Raw genomic sequence first — 15,981 nt, 5'->3', positions numbered from 1 at the left:
AAGAAAACTACAGTTGCAGTGGCCATCACTTAAAAGTGGAAGAAGTTAAACAAAAGAACAACATTAAGTAGGCTGGCAACATGTTTCCAAGATACAATAAAATATACTCATCAATTCATCACTTCTGTCCTCTTATTTCTTGCCATTGTTCTTTTTCACTTGGCTGACCATTTTCTAGGAAAAAGTAATGCACCATCTTTTTCTATGTAGTGGCCACTTTACCCCCTGCTGTTACCCCCTTTACCAGAGTAGGGCTTGACATCTTAGTCATCACTCTGAAAGAATGAATGACTTGTGGACAGTCAGCCAAACATGCTCGTTAAGTTAGGTAAGTTGAAAGAGTTGCATGTCCACAATAGTTAGCAGCTACCATCTCCCAGATGACCCCAGCACTCCGATTGCCTAATACTTGTAGAGGGGGGAGGGGGGGGGGATAAAGACTCGCGCAACAAGAAAAGAAGAGAAAGAAAGAGAGAATTACAAAACAAATTTAGAAAGAATGAATTTGTTTACCTGTAAAACTATGTAGGAATCTCCTGAGTAGAATTTGCCATAATCTGATTTTGCCAAAGGAACTGGCTGAAAGTTCTCAATCCGCCAGATTTCTGTTCCTCTATGTGATGTTAAGTACATGAAAAGATAGAAAAGAAGACAAAAAGGAATAATATGTGCAGGACATTTACACTAGAAGAATTTATCTAGAAAAGAAAAATCACCAATTTGCAAATAAAATCCTGATTTTGCATGAATCAACAATTATACCAAGGATACACTCTTTGGCCAACTCCTTGAAAGGCAGGATCCGAATTTTTCACAGAATTAGACATTGTGCAAAACCTTGTTTTCTACCCTTTTGCAATAACCACGATAATTGAAGGTGCCTTCACAATATTAAGAAGTCATGCCAAGGATACCAGAAGCAAACAAAGATACCTTTTGCTGACAAAACATAAACAATAATCATCAAACATATACTGGGGATTTAATCCACAATATAACATGATCAACAAAATCCAATTTTTTTTGAAATATTAATAAACATGATCATGAAAAAAATAATTAAGAAAGTAAAAACCATTCATACAATAATTTTACCGAACCGGATAGGCTACATACAGTATGGAATAAGTGACCAAAAATACTTGGGCGGTGCCATGTAGAAAACCACAGAAAATAAAGCCATAGATAAGCATTGTTCATATTCATGCCAAGTGAAATGTGCAAAGCTTTTTATCAGGTGGATAGTTTTGGATGTAGCTTCCTTGACATTGTTAATAGGGTTCAACGGCCCAGGTTTACCAAAAAAAGAAATTGAAAACAAAATCTAGTGACAAGTGAAAAGATATTGTGAAAAACTAGAGACGAGCTAAAAACAATCATTCAAAAAAAATGTTAAAATTAACCATTTTGTGAAAATCTGAAGAACCCAGAAGGCAAAAAGCAGCTCATGAAGTTGAAAAGAAATCTACCGTAAGTCCAATACTGCAAGCAATAAAGCTTGACACGTTCGATAAGAAGCAATAAGATGGAAGCAACCATAATGTGGAACCGTAGATCAACAGCACTCAACCAAGTGGATCCAATGATATTTAGAACATAAACACATGTTGCTTAAAGTTTCATATATTTGTGATAACTTTACATTAAAAACATGGTGACAGATAACTTTATATTTAAAACATAAGGAAAACTCGCTCAAAGTGCCCACAAAATCTTTAAGGATGCTACACTAAGTGTCCAACACTTAAAACTAAGAGTCCTATATAACTAAATATTAAAAACATAAGGACACTTTACTCAAAATGCCCAAAAAACCTTTAGGACACTACACTAAGTGTCCAACATTTAAAACTAACAAGCTCTTGTATGACATTCCAAAAAAAATGCCAAGTATCAGACACTTCTTGCCAACATCAGCAGGACACTTCCATGTGGAGTGTTCAACCGTTTTTGTTCTGTCGTGCCATGCTCAAGTTTCCAGAAGTGCCAAAACATCTAGACAGCTTGAAAATGAAGTGTCTAGGTAACATAGATTTTCTAATAACTAATCTGCACTTTTGGAAAATTTTCCCCATTTTCCTAAAACCCTAGCAGTGTAGAAGAACCCTCCAGATTAGCAAACATCCATATTGATGACATATATTCTATTTCACTTTCTTTGAACTGCAATTAATATGGCTTGATATCCTGCTCAACGTATAAATCTATCTACTTCACCACCAACCATCTAGTAATCATCTAAAGCACCAATTTTATTTCCAGCATAAGGCCACTTACAGATCGTATCAGGCTATCAACTGATCGGGCTCAAGCAAAGTGGAACAGGAATTTGAGAGGAAGAAAGGAAAATAAGAAGAATGTGGAGAGATAATCAGGAGAAGAACAATGAAAAAAACGAAAATATGGAATCTAATGCAAAATGAACAGCTTTTTTATGTAAAAATTCACCAGCTTTACTTGAACTTCAAAAACACTCTCTCATAAAATCGATATAGAAACCCAAAGCCAACAGATAAAATCCCTTCCAATTCAAACTTCAAAGTGTTGAATAAATTTTAGCTTCTGCTGTTAGAATAAAACTTTACACAGTTTAAAAATATCCGTAATATATCATAAGATACTCATTGAATCTTATTCCTAATCAAAGTTTTCCAAATTAAAATTTAGCAATCAATGTTATGATCATGTATTAGGAATCAGATAATTGTTTGTACTTTCTAGCCATGTCACTTCCCATTTTTCATCATGTTCGTTGTTGTCTGCTGGTTGGATCTAATAGTGGCTGCTTTTATGCTGCTTAAAAATGTAATGACAGAATAATCGCTCTGAAAGCATGAGACAGTCCTCAAGCAGAAACTAAAGAAAAAATCCTGCAAAAAGAAGCCAACAGGTTTTATATCATCTTCGCAACTCAAGTTCTCACAACTCACAAGTACAACTATAGACACCCCAAACATGTCCATCATTCAGCATTCCTGTACTTCAAAATTTACTTGTGTTTTATTCCAGTACACTACCTAATGGCTAAATCCCAAACCCTCAAAGCAATGAACTGTCTAATTTCAGTTGGTAACCCAAAGATCTGGAATCCAATTTTAGTGAAGACATTTATAATGGTTCTTAATTCATTTGCTTCTCAATATGGCAGATCTCCATCTGTTATGTACATGAAAAAAAGATAAATGGGCCCGTAGCCTTTCTGTCAAATAATATAAGCATTTTTCTCACTTAGAGTTAGATGGCTTGGAAAAATTTGTGGGAACATATCCATTAATTGATAAACGCCATTAAAACTGATAGTTGAAAGTGTCGCATGATCTTAGTGGATCTCTTTTTTTTTTGGGTGAAGTATTGCTGCACTCAGATACATTGTCTACTTCTACCCAAACCAACCCTATTTATCCAGATACTTAGCTCCTTCGCCATCCTAGCTAAGTTACAAGATATTATTGGTGTACTTTCTAGAATCTGAATAAAAAATTGCCTGCTACCATAACTGCAGATTGACTAAGCGTTCAAGATATCGACAGTACGTTTTCTTTTACTTCACATAATGATTTCCATTGTACTCCCTAATGCCTTTGGATTAGTTTACTAGCAAGCCCTGAAAGAAAAACGAAATATAGAGGAAAACTGAAAGAATAAGGTATCGCTTTATTGTGGAAGACGTTCTAATTATATAAGGCTGCAACTGGAATCAGAAAGTTGTAAATTTAAAACCACCAGAGTGATCCAAAAATTTAGGAGCATGGCCCTAAGACACACCAAGACATAGCCAAAAAAGAGAGATGACAGGCAATAGACAAAAAACCAAACTAATCGAATCCTAAGAAACCACCCTATAAGGAAAACAGATTGAATGGATCTCTTCCCTGTTTGATACTGGATCATCTGTAGACGATGCACAGAAACTAAAAAGCTCCTTTTAGTTCTTTCAAAATAAATCATCTTGCCCTTGCAACAGTTCTGTTGTCAGATCAGCAAATCTTTCACCCACCAAGCGCCATCAACAAGCAGCATCGATCAAACACTACAATGCATGGCATTTTATAATTCCACAGCAGATCCCGTTTACAACCAGCACAACACACAAAAGCTTTTTAAAACAAATCCATCCACCAAAGAAATGATAGACAAACAAAAGAACCATCCATTTAATCAACAAGCAGATCGATCAAACAAATAAGAGCAGTCAAAAACTCTAAAAGGCCAGCATCTTTGATACTATCACACCATCAGATCGATCAAAAACAAGATGATCGGGCACCAGAAATGAATTCAATGCAATCCTTCACCCAAAACAAACGAGAGGAAGAGAGACTGAACAGTACCTCAAAAGAAGATCTGGAGGAGAGATGGGAAAGAAATGGAAGCCAAGGCGAGGGGGGGACGGCAAAAGGTCGGATACTTAAAGCGAATGATTACTCGCTCTCGCTCTCTCTCTCTCTCTCTCTCTCTCTTGCTCTTCCGGCTTTTTTTTTTTTTTTTTTTACCTCCCTCTCCCCCCCTCCCTCTCTCTCTCCTAAAGTTCGAAACTCGCTTGGGGGGCAAAGATCCGATGGAAAAAATGCTTGGGGCCCAAAGCTGCTACCCAACCAATCCAATGCCACGTGGCAATATATAATTGAAAATTGCGACCCTAATGCATTTAATCTCCCAATCCACTGTTTCCACATGGCATGGACATATGTGGTGGTTGGGACGAGCAGCATAAGCGTCGTACCGACCACGCCGACCGGCCGACCGGTAGATTCCACGCCTTCCAGCTGCGACAGCTAGATTTCCACTTCAGCTTCGAGTACCAAACTTAATACTTGGCGGATCGTGACCGCTCGTTGTCATTCTAGACGGACAGATTTGATCCGACCAGACTTGCTGTTTGGGATCCAACAGCAGAACAAGAGTGCCCATTTTGTCCTTTTTTTTAATTCCCTCTCTTTAAAAAATATGGACTCCATCTTGTTAAATTATTAAAAGAAGAAAGTACGTGACATGAACTAATTGGCACGCTATTAGTAGTTTATAATCTGTATAAATGAATAATCCGGGAAGGAATTCCATCATTCATTTAATCAAAATCGTGTGGACCTGAGAGAAAAAAAAAAAAAAAATATATATATATATATATATATATATATATATATATTCTTAGCTTGGCGTGCGAAAAAAATATTGGACTCCGATTAGCTCTTCCGAGCTGGCTTGGAAGGCTTTTGCCGCTAGGATGGGTCAGGTGTTCCGCCCATGGATCACCGTTCACTCGGAGGCTGTCAGTGATCGGACGATAGAGATTTGGTATCGCGGTGAGTATGGGAAGGAAGGCTTGACGGGTCCTTCCCCTTTTGAAGCTTTTGGAAGGGAATCCGAAACAAGCCACGTGCCGGCAGGTGTCATGGACGCACGGGCTCACACCCTCCTTGTGAGTTGTGAAAGGCTGGGGGCGGGGCAGGGGAAATGATTTTGCTTCAGGTAAGTGGCTGGATTTGCGTTCTCAATCTACTGTTACATATCTCACTGGATTTATGTGAAAAGCCGTACAAACATATATTTAGTCTCACAATGATTATTCGTTAGGTAGATCTTTGGTACTTATACAGGATCAAGGAACCCAAATAATACCTTTCGACTAACCATTTTGGATAAGGTCGTGAATTGTTACAATGGGTATCAGAGCGGACCTCACCCATAATTTATGTGGACTAGGGGACACTACAGCACGGATCTATTAGAGCTAACCACAGGCCGATCATGGTGTTTGTGATTAGATATGAATAGATTTGAACCTTTAGTCTGACGACGACGTCAGGGCTATTTAGTTCTACATCGGTTATTCATTGGATATATCTTGGACACTTATATAGAATCAAAGAACCCAAATAATACCTTTCGGCTAGCCATTTTGGATGAGGTTCTGGGTTGTTACAATTTGTATCTTATTATTGTCTACTATTGCTAGTCATTTCTATTAAACTAATGTGTGATGGCTTTCAAGATGTGGTGCAACAAGTCTGGAAGTGCGAAGGGAGTCACTATGTTGTTGCATAACACTAGAAAAGCTATCACAAAATGGAAGTAGGTCATCTATTTTGCCAAGGATGGCAGCTTAATAATCAGATTTATGAATTTCAAATGGAAGAAGCACAACAACTTCATGCTCTGCTACGTGCTTATCAGAAGAATTTCTTTTTACAAGAGATCTTTTAGCGACAAAAATCTCATACCGCGTGGTTGAGAGAGAGCGATGTAAATACAAAATTTTTCCATAGAACTACTATGTTGTGTGGGTGGAAAAATAGAATATATATATTGAGAAATGATTAAGAGGGCCATATTGATGATCCTAACACTATTTTGTCTTTGCTTTTGCATTATTTTCAATTATGATAGGGCAGTTGACCAGCATGCGCAAGATGTAGATCTCTACCTGTTATACCTTCTACTGTATCAGCTAAGCAAAATGAAGTACTTATTACGGTTGTTTCAGTAGTATGCTCTTACTTCATCTTTCCCTTAAAAAGGCTCACATCCTCGATAAGGCAGCAGGTCTAGATGGATTTCCAAACTTCTCTTCCAACATGTGTAGCACCTAATTGAAATGGAGGTGATTGCTATTTCTAAGTGATTTTTTCACTATGGTTTCTCACTAGATTCTTGGAAAAGAACATAAATTACCTTAATTCCTAAACAATCTAATCCCGAAGGGGTGAAAGATTATCGACCTATCAGCCTTTGCAGCACCATGTATGGCAAAGATTCTAGTCAACAGATTGAAGTCAATTATAACTCTATTGGTTTCAGCTGAACAAGGGGCTTTTGTTGAGGGTTGGAATATTCATGATAACATTTTATTAGCTCAGAAAATTATACACTCTTCAAGGAGGGCCTCTTCCCTCTAGGAGCTTGATCATGCTAAAGCTAGATATAGAAAAAGCATATCATCATATTCATTGGCCTTTCTTATTTAAGATACTATAGCACCACGGATTTGATGAAAGATTCATTAAGTGGGTATGGACTTATATTTAGGGATGGCAATTTATGACTCGACCTGTCAACATGACTTGCGAATGACCCATTTTAAGCAGTTTGGATTTGACATAAACGGATTTAAGTCGTAAATGGATCAATCTGTCTAAACCTATTTATTAAATGGGTTGGGTTTAGTTTTAAATTTTTGACCCGTTCAACCTATTTCGACCTGTTTAATAATTGAGTTAGGTTATGACCCAACCCATTTAACCTATTTAACCTATTTCTAACCTATTAACCTGACCTGCTTAACTTGTATAAATCAATTTAATCTGTCTAACCCTTTTAACCTGTTTAATAAATCGGTTATATGGCTCGAGTCAGGTTACCAGTTTAATAAACATATCGAATTCAGAGGCCACTGTTAGAGATGCAATTGTGCTGACCTCTATTCTACATGCTTATTATTCTACATCAGGACAGGTTATTAATTATTCTAAGTCCCAGATCATGTTTAGTCCCAACATGCCATCAGCCACTAAGCAGCACATATGTAGCCTCTTACATATACCACAAAGGAAGAGAGTTTGGAAATATTTGAGGGTTCCTATGTCAGGTATGACTTATAGTGGTGCAGATTTCACTTTCTTAGTGGACAAGGTGACATATAAGATTGCAAGTTGGAAACAAAAGGCTTTATCAATGGCAGGTAGAGCAAGCTTGCTCCTATCTGCTTTCCCATCGGTTCCATTATATTCGAAGTTATGCGTCCCTATTCCATTAGCTTTACCATTCAAACTTGAAAAGGAATTTCGGGCATTTTGGTGGGGACATCCTGCTGACCATAGGCGTCTTCCTTTGATTTCTTGAGATCATGTGTGTGCATGCCTAAGGATCAAGGTGGTCTTGAGCTCTCTTCTCTTTTATTGCATCACCAAGCTTGTTTATGTGAGCTAGCCTTGGTAGTACTACATCCATCGTCTTTATGGGCTCAAGTGGTTTACGCTAAATATCATTTTAATGGATCATGAGATTCTTATATCAAACTCAAGCATTGCTCACCAATTTGGGGAAAAATTTCTTCTTGTGGAACTAAACACACGTCCGTACGGATCCTTATATATAAAAAAAATAATAAGGAGTGCAAGATCTACTTACCTTTTTGCCTTAGACTGTTAGGCGACTCCGCTCGACCTATTTGAGATATTAATATCAAAATTAATTTCTAATAAATATCTTAAATAAAATAATTCGAGAAGACTTGACCAGACATACAGTGGTTTTGCATGGGTAAGGTCTAGACAATTCGCTCAATGAATCGGACTTAATCAGGGCCAAGAATAATCAACGTGGTTCATCAAAGAAGGTTTCAAGGACATTCAACAGGGTCAACATGATCGGTCCAGTAGGTGGCTTAGGCACTGAGGCAATTGAAGGCCTTTTTCCAAGGGTCAACTCGGGTTCGTATATCTGGTCGATAGGATCCGATACCAGGTTTCATAGATATTTTAAAGAGAGAAATGAGAGAGAGGAAAGAGTAAAAAATAGAGACGAGGGAAGAATCCTTCTTTCTGTCTCTCTTCTTCCTTCTCTCTCGCCGATAACAGGAGGTAGCAGCGGTGGCCTAGCTGCCTACTCGACGGCAGCCTTAGGTGGCCACAACCCCAGCAAAACATGGTAGCCGACGGTGGCTAATCATGGTGGAAGATGACCGAAATAGGGATGCTCTGTTTTAGATGAAGTTTCAGCGATTGCCAACTCAAATCTAAGGAAATGAAGGCCCAAAACATTAAGAAAGAAAGAGGAGGAGATGAAGAACATATTCCTAGGTTTGGTAAGTGTTGCCTAAGATGACAACCCAAGAGGGGGGGGGGGGGGGGGGTGAATTAGGTTTTCTTAAATTTACTTCTCTTAAAGATTTTCTTATGAATGAGCAATTAATGCCTAAGTCAAGTTTACGTTACTCAATAATGAAATAACAAAGCAAGAGTCACAAAATCAATCACAGCACAAACACAAGGATATATAGTGGTTCGGTGCACCCCAAAGCACCTATGTCCACCATTCCCCAAGCGACCTCTTAGGAATTCACTATAATCCCTCAGATTACAGTTGGATTGTTTTCCGGGATCACCAATTAAACCTAACGTTGGTTTTACGGGCTCACCAACAACCTACACCGTTGGTTTTACGGGGTCACCAACAAACCTTACAATGAATAATAGAAAAGAAGGTTAAAGCTCCTAAATGAGCAAATATAATAAATATGCACAAAAAAAGAGAGCAGAAAATAATTATCGCTTTGTAGATTGCTCTTTTCTTCTTTCCCAAGGTTGCTTCACTCTTCAATGAATTGGTTGAGCTCTTGAAGGCACTTGAATTCTGCTCAACATACTTCTTTTGGGTTTGAACTTGAAGCAATAACCTTAACTCTCTTGGATTTCCTCTTTCTCTTGAATGCACACTTAGATTCCCACCAAGATTCCTTCCTTTGATGAATAGTAGCTCTTAAATACTTCTCCAACCTATAAAGATGACTTCCTAGCCATTAGAATGGAGAAACTAGCCGTTTATAGCCGTTAGAGACTTAAAAAATAATTCTGCAGAACTAGCTGTTGGGCTGTCATCCGTGCTGGGGTTGACCCAAGCTTTTCTAGGGTTGGCTCAAGTCATTGTTCATTAATCTGGGGTTGGCTCAAGTTTTTTTCTGGGGTCGGCCCCTGCTACAGTGGGGTCAGCCCTCTCAGAAAATCCAGAAGCTTGTTTTTCTGACTTTTCAAGCTGGGGTCGACTCATGCTTTCTTGGGATCGGCTCCACTGGGGTCGGCTCAAGGTTTCCTGGGGTCGGCTCCACCTGGGGTCGGCTCAAGAAGACTTGGGGTCGGCCCTCTCAGTAATTTCCAAAAAGCTGTATTTTCAGAAGGCTGAAGCTGGGGTCGGCCCAAGTATTGTGCCTGTTTTTCTGGGGTTGACCTGAGCTCTGTGCCAAGCATGCCAAAGTGTGCCAAATATATCAGATTGTGCCAGAGTCGACTCCAATTCTTCGGGGGTCGACTCTAACTCTGATTTTCTGCATCTTAAGGTTAGTTTAGCACATAAGACCAATAAAAATATTACAATTGATTTTAAATACTTGGCACATAAAAATTTTCATCTTTTTGACTAGTAAAAAGACAGAATTGCCCCTTAACAATGAAACTTCACTCTTATCTTTGTCAAATCGAGATTTAGGTTTTTTCTCAAGTTTTTCTTATAAATTTATCCTTAGATGAATTCTTGAGAGTTGTTTTAAATGCACAAGAAGAGTGTATCAAGAATGTATTGAGTATATATCGCTTCTTTCTTCCTTGAATGTTTATATAGTTAATCAATTTAGTTAATGACATTAGCACCTCCATATAGCCTCAATGGCTTTGTAAGCATCAAAATAACACTAGAATCCTCAGTAAGGCTTTTCGGCGACTTTTTTTGATGGAAACCGAAAAAAGAATTTCGAGAAGAAAGCTTGAAATAGTAAGAAATCTAGCCCTATTCTTTGATGGATCTGAAAGGGGATGGAGAATCTTAAATAGGCAAAAATTCGAGCTTTTTAGTGTTCGGATTAGCTTGAAACTCCGCTATTCCGATTGCGATCGCGATCAGAATTGGGAAGGAAGGAGACTCTCAACCGGAGTCCTCATCTCCCAATTTGTCACATGCAGCACACATGGATGATTGGGCTGGCCACTTCGGGCCGGCCCACAGGCCCAAGTTATGTGTGGGCCGGTCAATGGACCAGGCCCTCACAGCTTCAAACTGGTCCAAATCTTAAACTTGTTAATTGTTGACCACCCTTAAACTGACTCAAATTTCTTATAGCTAGGTAGTAGCCCCTCTCCCTGGATATGATTTCTTTGACCCTAAGGTCATCGACCACTTTGCTTGAAGGGCACAGCCCAAAGAATTTATCCTCATTAACTAGGAGCCTTTGTTCTTGCTTGCATGGGCAAGCACAACGGCCACAACGTCCTCCTTGATGGTCTCTCAAAGGCTTCTACGTGAGCAACTCTGTCTAGATACTCCAAAATCTTGGCCATCTGATGGGTGAATGTTAGGAAGGCCTTGTCATGCTCCACGCAGTCATGGACTTGGTTGAGATCTAGGATGCTAGTTTGCTAAGACTTCCCTGTGAAGGTGGCGTTACAAATCTTTTTGTGAGCACAAAAACTCCCATGAAGTAACCATGGACCACATATAGGGTTGGAAACAACCCGGGCCACTCCCCTACCCAAGCCAGGCTGGGAATTTTTTGTGGGCTTCGTTATCCATTTGGGCTAAAATTTAGGCTGGCCTGAATCTGATTGAAGCTTAATCTTTTAATTTTTTATACTATAGCTTAACATTTTTGTGATGAAATACTGTAGCTTCATATTAGCAACCATCTGATAATTAGAAATATGTTTAACAAAAAAACAAATTGATAATACAATCGAAAATGACATTCTTGTTTTCTAAGTAGTTTATAAGCAAGTACTTAAGTTTAGGTTCGGGCTGGATCTAGAATTGAGTTCGCGCTCCATTTTGGATCTCATTTGTGCTCGAGCTCCGCTTGACCAATGCTAATACCCAAGCTCAGTTCGAAAAATATATGGACTCTATATTTAAGCTCAAACTCCTCTAGCCTGATCCGAAGTCGGCCCAACCCAAGGCTTCGGGCTCAATTCCAACCCTAATCACACAAGACTCACGAACGCATTATATAGCACCAAGTCGTCCTCTGGCTGTCTTGCATGCGAGTAGTAGTCATGCCACCTGAACGTAGACAATTATATTTTTGGCCAACCCAGCAGCTCCTTGAAGCATTCTGAATGGCGTATATTAATGATCTTTGTCCAGACCCAGTCGTTGGAGGTGATGGTGTATGTCCAGGGCATGGTCCTCTATCTTCTGCCTCTCGCGCTGCACCCACCGGCCGTCATGAGCCCTGACCATGCCTTTGTTCTCCTCCTGCCTCCAGAATGGTGGAACCATGAGGTGGTCTTTGAGGAAGTCGCACGCCTTGTTCACCAACGCTGGATCCCTCTTGCTCGCCAGGTAAAACTTCTGGCCACTCCCGTGGTACCTATACGTTATCCCGAACAACAAAAACATTTGCGGAGAGGATTGGAATAATGTGAGTTACATGGCTTTGTTTTATTGAGGAGCACAGTTCTAAACTCGCCATTGTTTCATGAGAAACTGGAAACGGGACAAAAAGAATCGATATCCAAAGGTATAGAAAGAAGATTTTAAAAGGAAAATAAAAGAGGTAGCATTCTCTCTCCATATCTTGTAAAAAAGAAACGAGCAGAGGGAGGGAGGAAACATAAAAAAAAAAAAAAAAAACTTATGGCATTAATATTTTTAGTTTGTACAAATAACCTTTTAATGCTTTTTGAGAGGATATGCATTTTATTTTCAGTTCTGTACTTTATATGTATTTTATATGTGTATATATGCATCATTTATAAAAGTACCAATAATGTTTGTCGAGAGACAACCATAGCTCTTGAATTTAGCTTAAAGCATTATGACCATTCTTTCTATCCTAATGTGAAAACATCTACCAATCAGCTGAATATATAAAAGGTTTCCATAAAATCTGACTTGGACCCGCCAACCTGCACAAGTCTACCCAGGCCCAGCATAAATGGGTGGATGTAGAGGGGGCTTCAATTCACAACGGACCGCTTCTGAGTTGACCTACGTCTACGTAATTATAAATAGATAGATTTGGATTTAGTCCTCGCCCCCATCGGTTTTTCAGGTGACCCAGTCACAGATCTATTAACATAGTTGATGTTGCTGGAAATTGGACCCGGGGGCCGCCGCGAACCGAGGAGGAGGAGCTCCGGTGAGAGAATCGGCGGACGGCGGTTCGTCGTCTGGCGGCGTCCTCCGTGGGGGGAACCTGCAAAAAGCCGGTGGCCGGGCTTTTTCGGCGCCGGCCCTCCGATGCTTAAGTCAGAGAGGGGCTTAACTTTGGAGAAGAGGGAGGGATTGTATGTAGAAGTCCGAAAAAATCCCCTTGGGAGGAAGAGGCCTCCCCCCTTTTAGAGGGAGAAGCTCCCCTTTTATAGGGAGAGTGGCAGGGTTACCTGTGATGTGACTAGGCGAATTAATGGGTTACCGTCACTGTCAGGGAGCTGTCACGATTGATCGGACCCGTTGGGGTGGTTGAACCGCCGGCCGTGGTGGGCCTGGGGTCCGTAGATGACAAGTGCATTGATTGCTGAGTGAACCGATGGTCAGAAAGAGCCATACGCTTTGATGGTTCAGTGATCCGGAGATCATCTTGAGCCGTGTTCATTTAATGACTGAGTGCATCGGAGGCCTGAGGGTGTGCCGAATGCCTGCGGAGATCTTGTGCCTTAATGACTTGGGAATGGTGGCAGATTGAAGTGGAGTCATATATTTAGTTGTCAGATCCTTTGGAGGGTTAGGCGGAGATTGGATATTTGGCTAAGGCATGGGCTCGGCGGGGTTGCCTTTCTGGTCGGCGCTCTCTGGTCTTGGCCTTCTGGCCTCGGCTCTCTGGTCTCGGCTCTCTGGTCTCGGCCTTCTGTGCTCGGCCTTCTGTGCTCGGCGGCCTTCTGTGCTCGGCCTTCTGTGCTCGGCCTTCTGTGCTCGGCAGCCTTCTGTGCTCGGCTCGGCCTATAAGCTCGATCACTTAGATGAGCTCGAGAGCGGAAGAGCTCGATCACTTGGATGAGCTCGAGAGCGGAAGAGCCCGATCACTTGATGAGCTTGAGAGCGGAAGAGCTCGATCACTTGGAAGAGCTCGAGAGCGGAAGAGCTCGATCACTTGATGAGCTCGAGAGCGGAAGAGCCCGATCACTTGGATGAGCTCGAGAGCGGACGGATTTGGGTGTTATAATTGCATTTGTGGGGTGGTCCATTTTTCCACCAACACTTGATAATCTCTATTTTTTCAAAAAAAATATTTTCATTAGAATATTTTCTAGAATATTTTCATTAGTTTTAGCCTTACTTAGTCTATGACTATCATATAAACACACACACACACACACACACACACACATACAAAAGAAAGTTTCAGATTCCAACTCTTGCACTGCCATGAGAAACAACCGGCTAGTTAAATAACAACAACAAAAAAAAAAGAAGTTGCCTAGCTGGTTGTTTCTCATGGCCATGGGAGAGTTGGAATCTGAACTAATTTTTTTGTTAGAAAAATCTTGTCTAAGAAGACTAAACTAAACTATTTGCTGAAAAGAATTATAAATTAATGTCTCGTTAATGATAACAAGCACTTGGGTACTGTCAGGCCACGTAACTTCCCCAAATATGTACACGCGTGCGTGCATGCGAGAGAGAGACGTACCCGTCGATGAGGTGCAAGAGGGCCTCAAGGTTATGAAAGCAAGAACGATCACCGGTGTCTTTAAGGAACGGCGAGCTCTTGTGGTCTAAAGCCAACTCCACCCCCACGTGGCTATAACTCCATGGCAACCCTTCCGCTAACTTCCTCAACAACTCCGGCACGTGCTCGTTGACCAGAATCCCCGGCACCTTTGGCACCGTGTCGTGCACGTTGACCACCCTTAACGCCTTCAACCCCAACCCCTCAAACCTCTCCTTAAACTTCCCATTCCCCACCCTCGGCCCGGAGAACGAGAACACCGTCACCGCCACCTTCTCGCCGTCAACGCCGACGTCGAGCCCCGTCTCCGCTATATCGTACGCGCTCAGCATCGCCAAAGCACTCCCAAGGCTGTGCCCCGTCACCGTTATGCTCACCGTCTCACCCATCTTCGTATGTTGCTCTACCAGTCGTCTCACCTCCGTTAGCAATTGTTGGCGAGCTGAGTACTTGCAGAAGCGACAGCTTGGATCCTTGTCGGTGTAGAGGTCAATGAAGCCGGATTCCACTTTGACTTCCGGGTCAGGGCAGGGGATCCCCTCCGACGCCACTGGTCGGAGGAAGTCCATGAGGTCGGCCACCCACTCGAGCCTCGTCACCGTGCCCCGCCACGCGATGACGACGTCTCGTCGGCCGAGACGGGCGGTGGCGGCGTCGTCCGACACCGCGATGTAGCCGATCCAGTTGGCCTTTTGGCTCCAGGTCTTGGATCCCCGGGTCGTAGTGAAGAAATTCGGTAAATTTATATTGGAGGTGGCGTAGAGGTAGTGGGTGACTTCGTAGTCGGCGGCGTCCATGCCGAGGCTGGCGAAGAACTGCCGACGGTTGTACCTGCAGTTACCGCAGTAGCGGGAGAAGGGCTGGTAGTCGAAGGCGTCGTAGCAGGCCTGAGCGAACTCGCCGTAGCGGATCAACTCGGAGCGGAGGAGAGGGTCCATGGGATCCAGCAGACCGGTCCAGTCGTCCCGGCCGTGAATCTCGCGCCACCGGTCCGCGAGCCGGCCGTCGCCTGGAGGACGGAGGGGGCTTCGAAAGAGCTCCTCTTCTTCCTCGGCTTCCAGCTCAGTGATGTTGGAACACGAGGAATCATCCTTGGTGGCTAATGGCAAACGAGTCTTTGATGATAATGATGGCGGGTTGTTGGTTCTTAGTGTTCTCAGGATTGGAGTTGGAGAGGGCCGGGAAGGGAAGAGAGACAGGATGAGGGGCTGTCTTGGGGGAGGAGGACAAGGTTGGTGGGAGAGGGGGTTGAAGGATGGAGGGAGTTTGGAGACAGGGAGTGCCATCCCTGGAGATAACTTAAGGGAGTCAGGAGGGGTACGGGGAGTAGTGAATGGTTATAATAAATGATGGGAGCATGAAAATTTGGTGGGGTATGGGCTATTATAAATTGCTTATGGTGATGAAGGTCGATGGGATGACGTAATATAATGTTAGCTTTGGTGGGAAGGGAGGAAGCAACGTATCTAGAAATTATTTGTTGGACCGTACCTATTTTCCGCGGTTAATAAATTTGCATATCAAAAAATAATTTAAATTTGTTCTAGCATATGTTGCTATTATATAAAAAAATAACAAATAATTATTATCATATGAGTTGCTTTTTGGTT

The 15,981-nt window shown here is 41.7% G+C and overlaps 2 protein-coding genes across 5 annotated transcripts in view; both read right to left on the bottom strand.

Annotated features, from left to right (window-relative positions):
- The window catches only part of VLN2 (villin 2), a 31,676-nt gene extending 27,164 nt beyond the window's left edge, over positions 1-4,512 (bottom strand). For 2 of the 4 annotated variants that reach the window (XM_039132828.3, XM_008804412.6), the window contains exons 1-3: positions 4,332-4,512; positions 772-939; positions 514-613 (exon numbers count right to left, since the gene is read on the bottom strand). In XM_039132828.3, coding sequence (XP_038988756.3) covers positions 514-613; positions 772-827 — 156 coding nt within the window. In that variant the 5' untranslated portion in view covers positions 828-939; positions 4,332-4,512. Of the gene's footprint in view, positions 1-513; positions 614-771; positions 4,031-4,331 lie in introns of all 4 variants that reach the window. The other 2 variants (XM_088713668.2, XM_039132829.3) reach the window with 2 other exon arrangements.
- Positions 4,513-11,386: 6,874 nt separating this feature from the next.
- LOC103716441 (phospholipase A1-Igamma1, chloroplastic-like) lies at positions 11,387-15,711 on the bottom strand. The gene is made up of 2 exons (XM_008804432.6): positions 14,333-15,711; positions 11,387-12,070 (listed from the first exon to the last, which is right to left on the bottom strand). Exons 1-2 carry the CDS (start codon positions 15,655-15,657, stop codon positions 11,827-11,829), a joined length of 1,569 nt encoding a protein of 522 aa, XP_008802654.4. The 5' UTR covers positions 15,658-15,711; the 3' UTR covers positions 11,387-11,826.
- Between the last annotated feature and the right edge of the window lie 270 nt (positions 15,712-15,981).

The sequence above is a fragment of the Phoenix dactylifera genome, chromosome 17 (genome assembly GCF_051530095.1).
Source record: "Phoenix dactylifera cultivar Ajwa chromosome 17, Ajwa_hap1_PhDact_Kaust_v1.1, whole genome shotgun sequence".
NCBI classification, from domain to species: domain Eukaryota; kingdom Viridiplantae; phylum Streptophyta; class Magnoliopsida; order Arecales; family Arecaceae; genus Phoenix; species Phoenix dactylifera.
Note: the sequence above shows the minus strand (reverse complement) of the source record. Positions and strands in the feature narration are given on the sequence as shown.

What these genes read in the sequence shown, in the direction of transcription:
- LOC103716441 (XM_008804432.6), bottom strand. Translation starts at nt 15,657, where the DNA reads ATGGCACTCCCTGTCTCCAAACTCCCTCCATCCTTCAACCCCCTCTCC. An exon ending in CTCTTGCACCTCATCGACGG is followed by an intron (nt 12,071 to 14,332) that starts GTACGTCTCTCT and finishes GATAACGTATAG; the next exon opens with GTACCACGGGAGTGGCCAGA.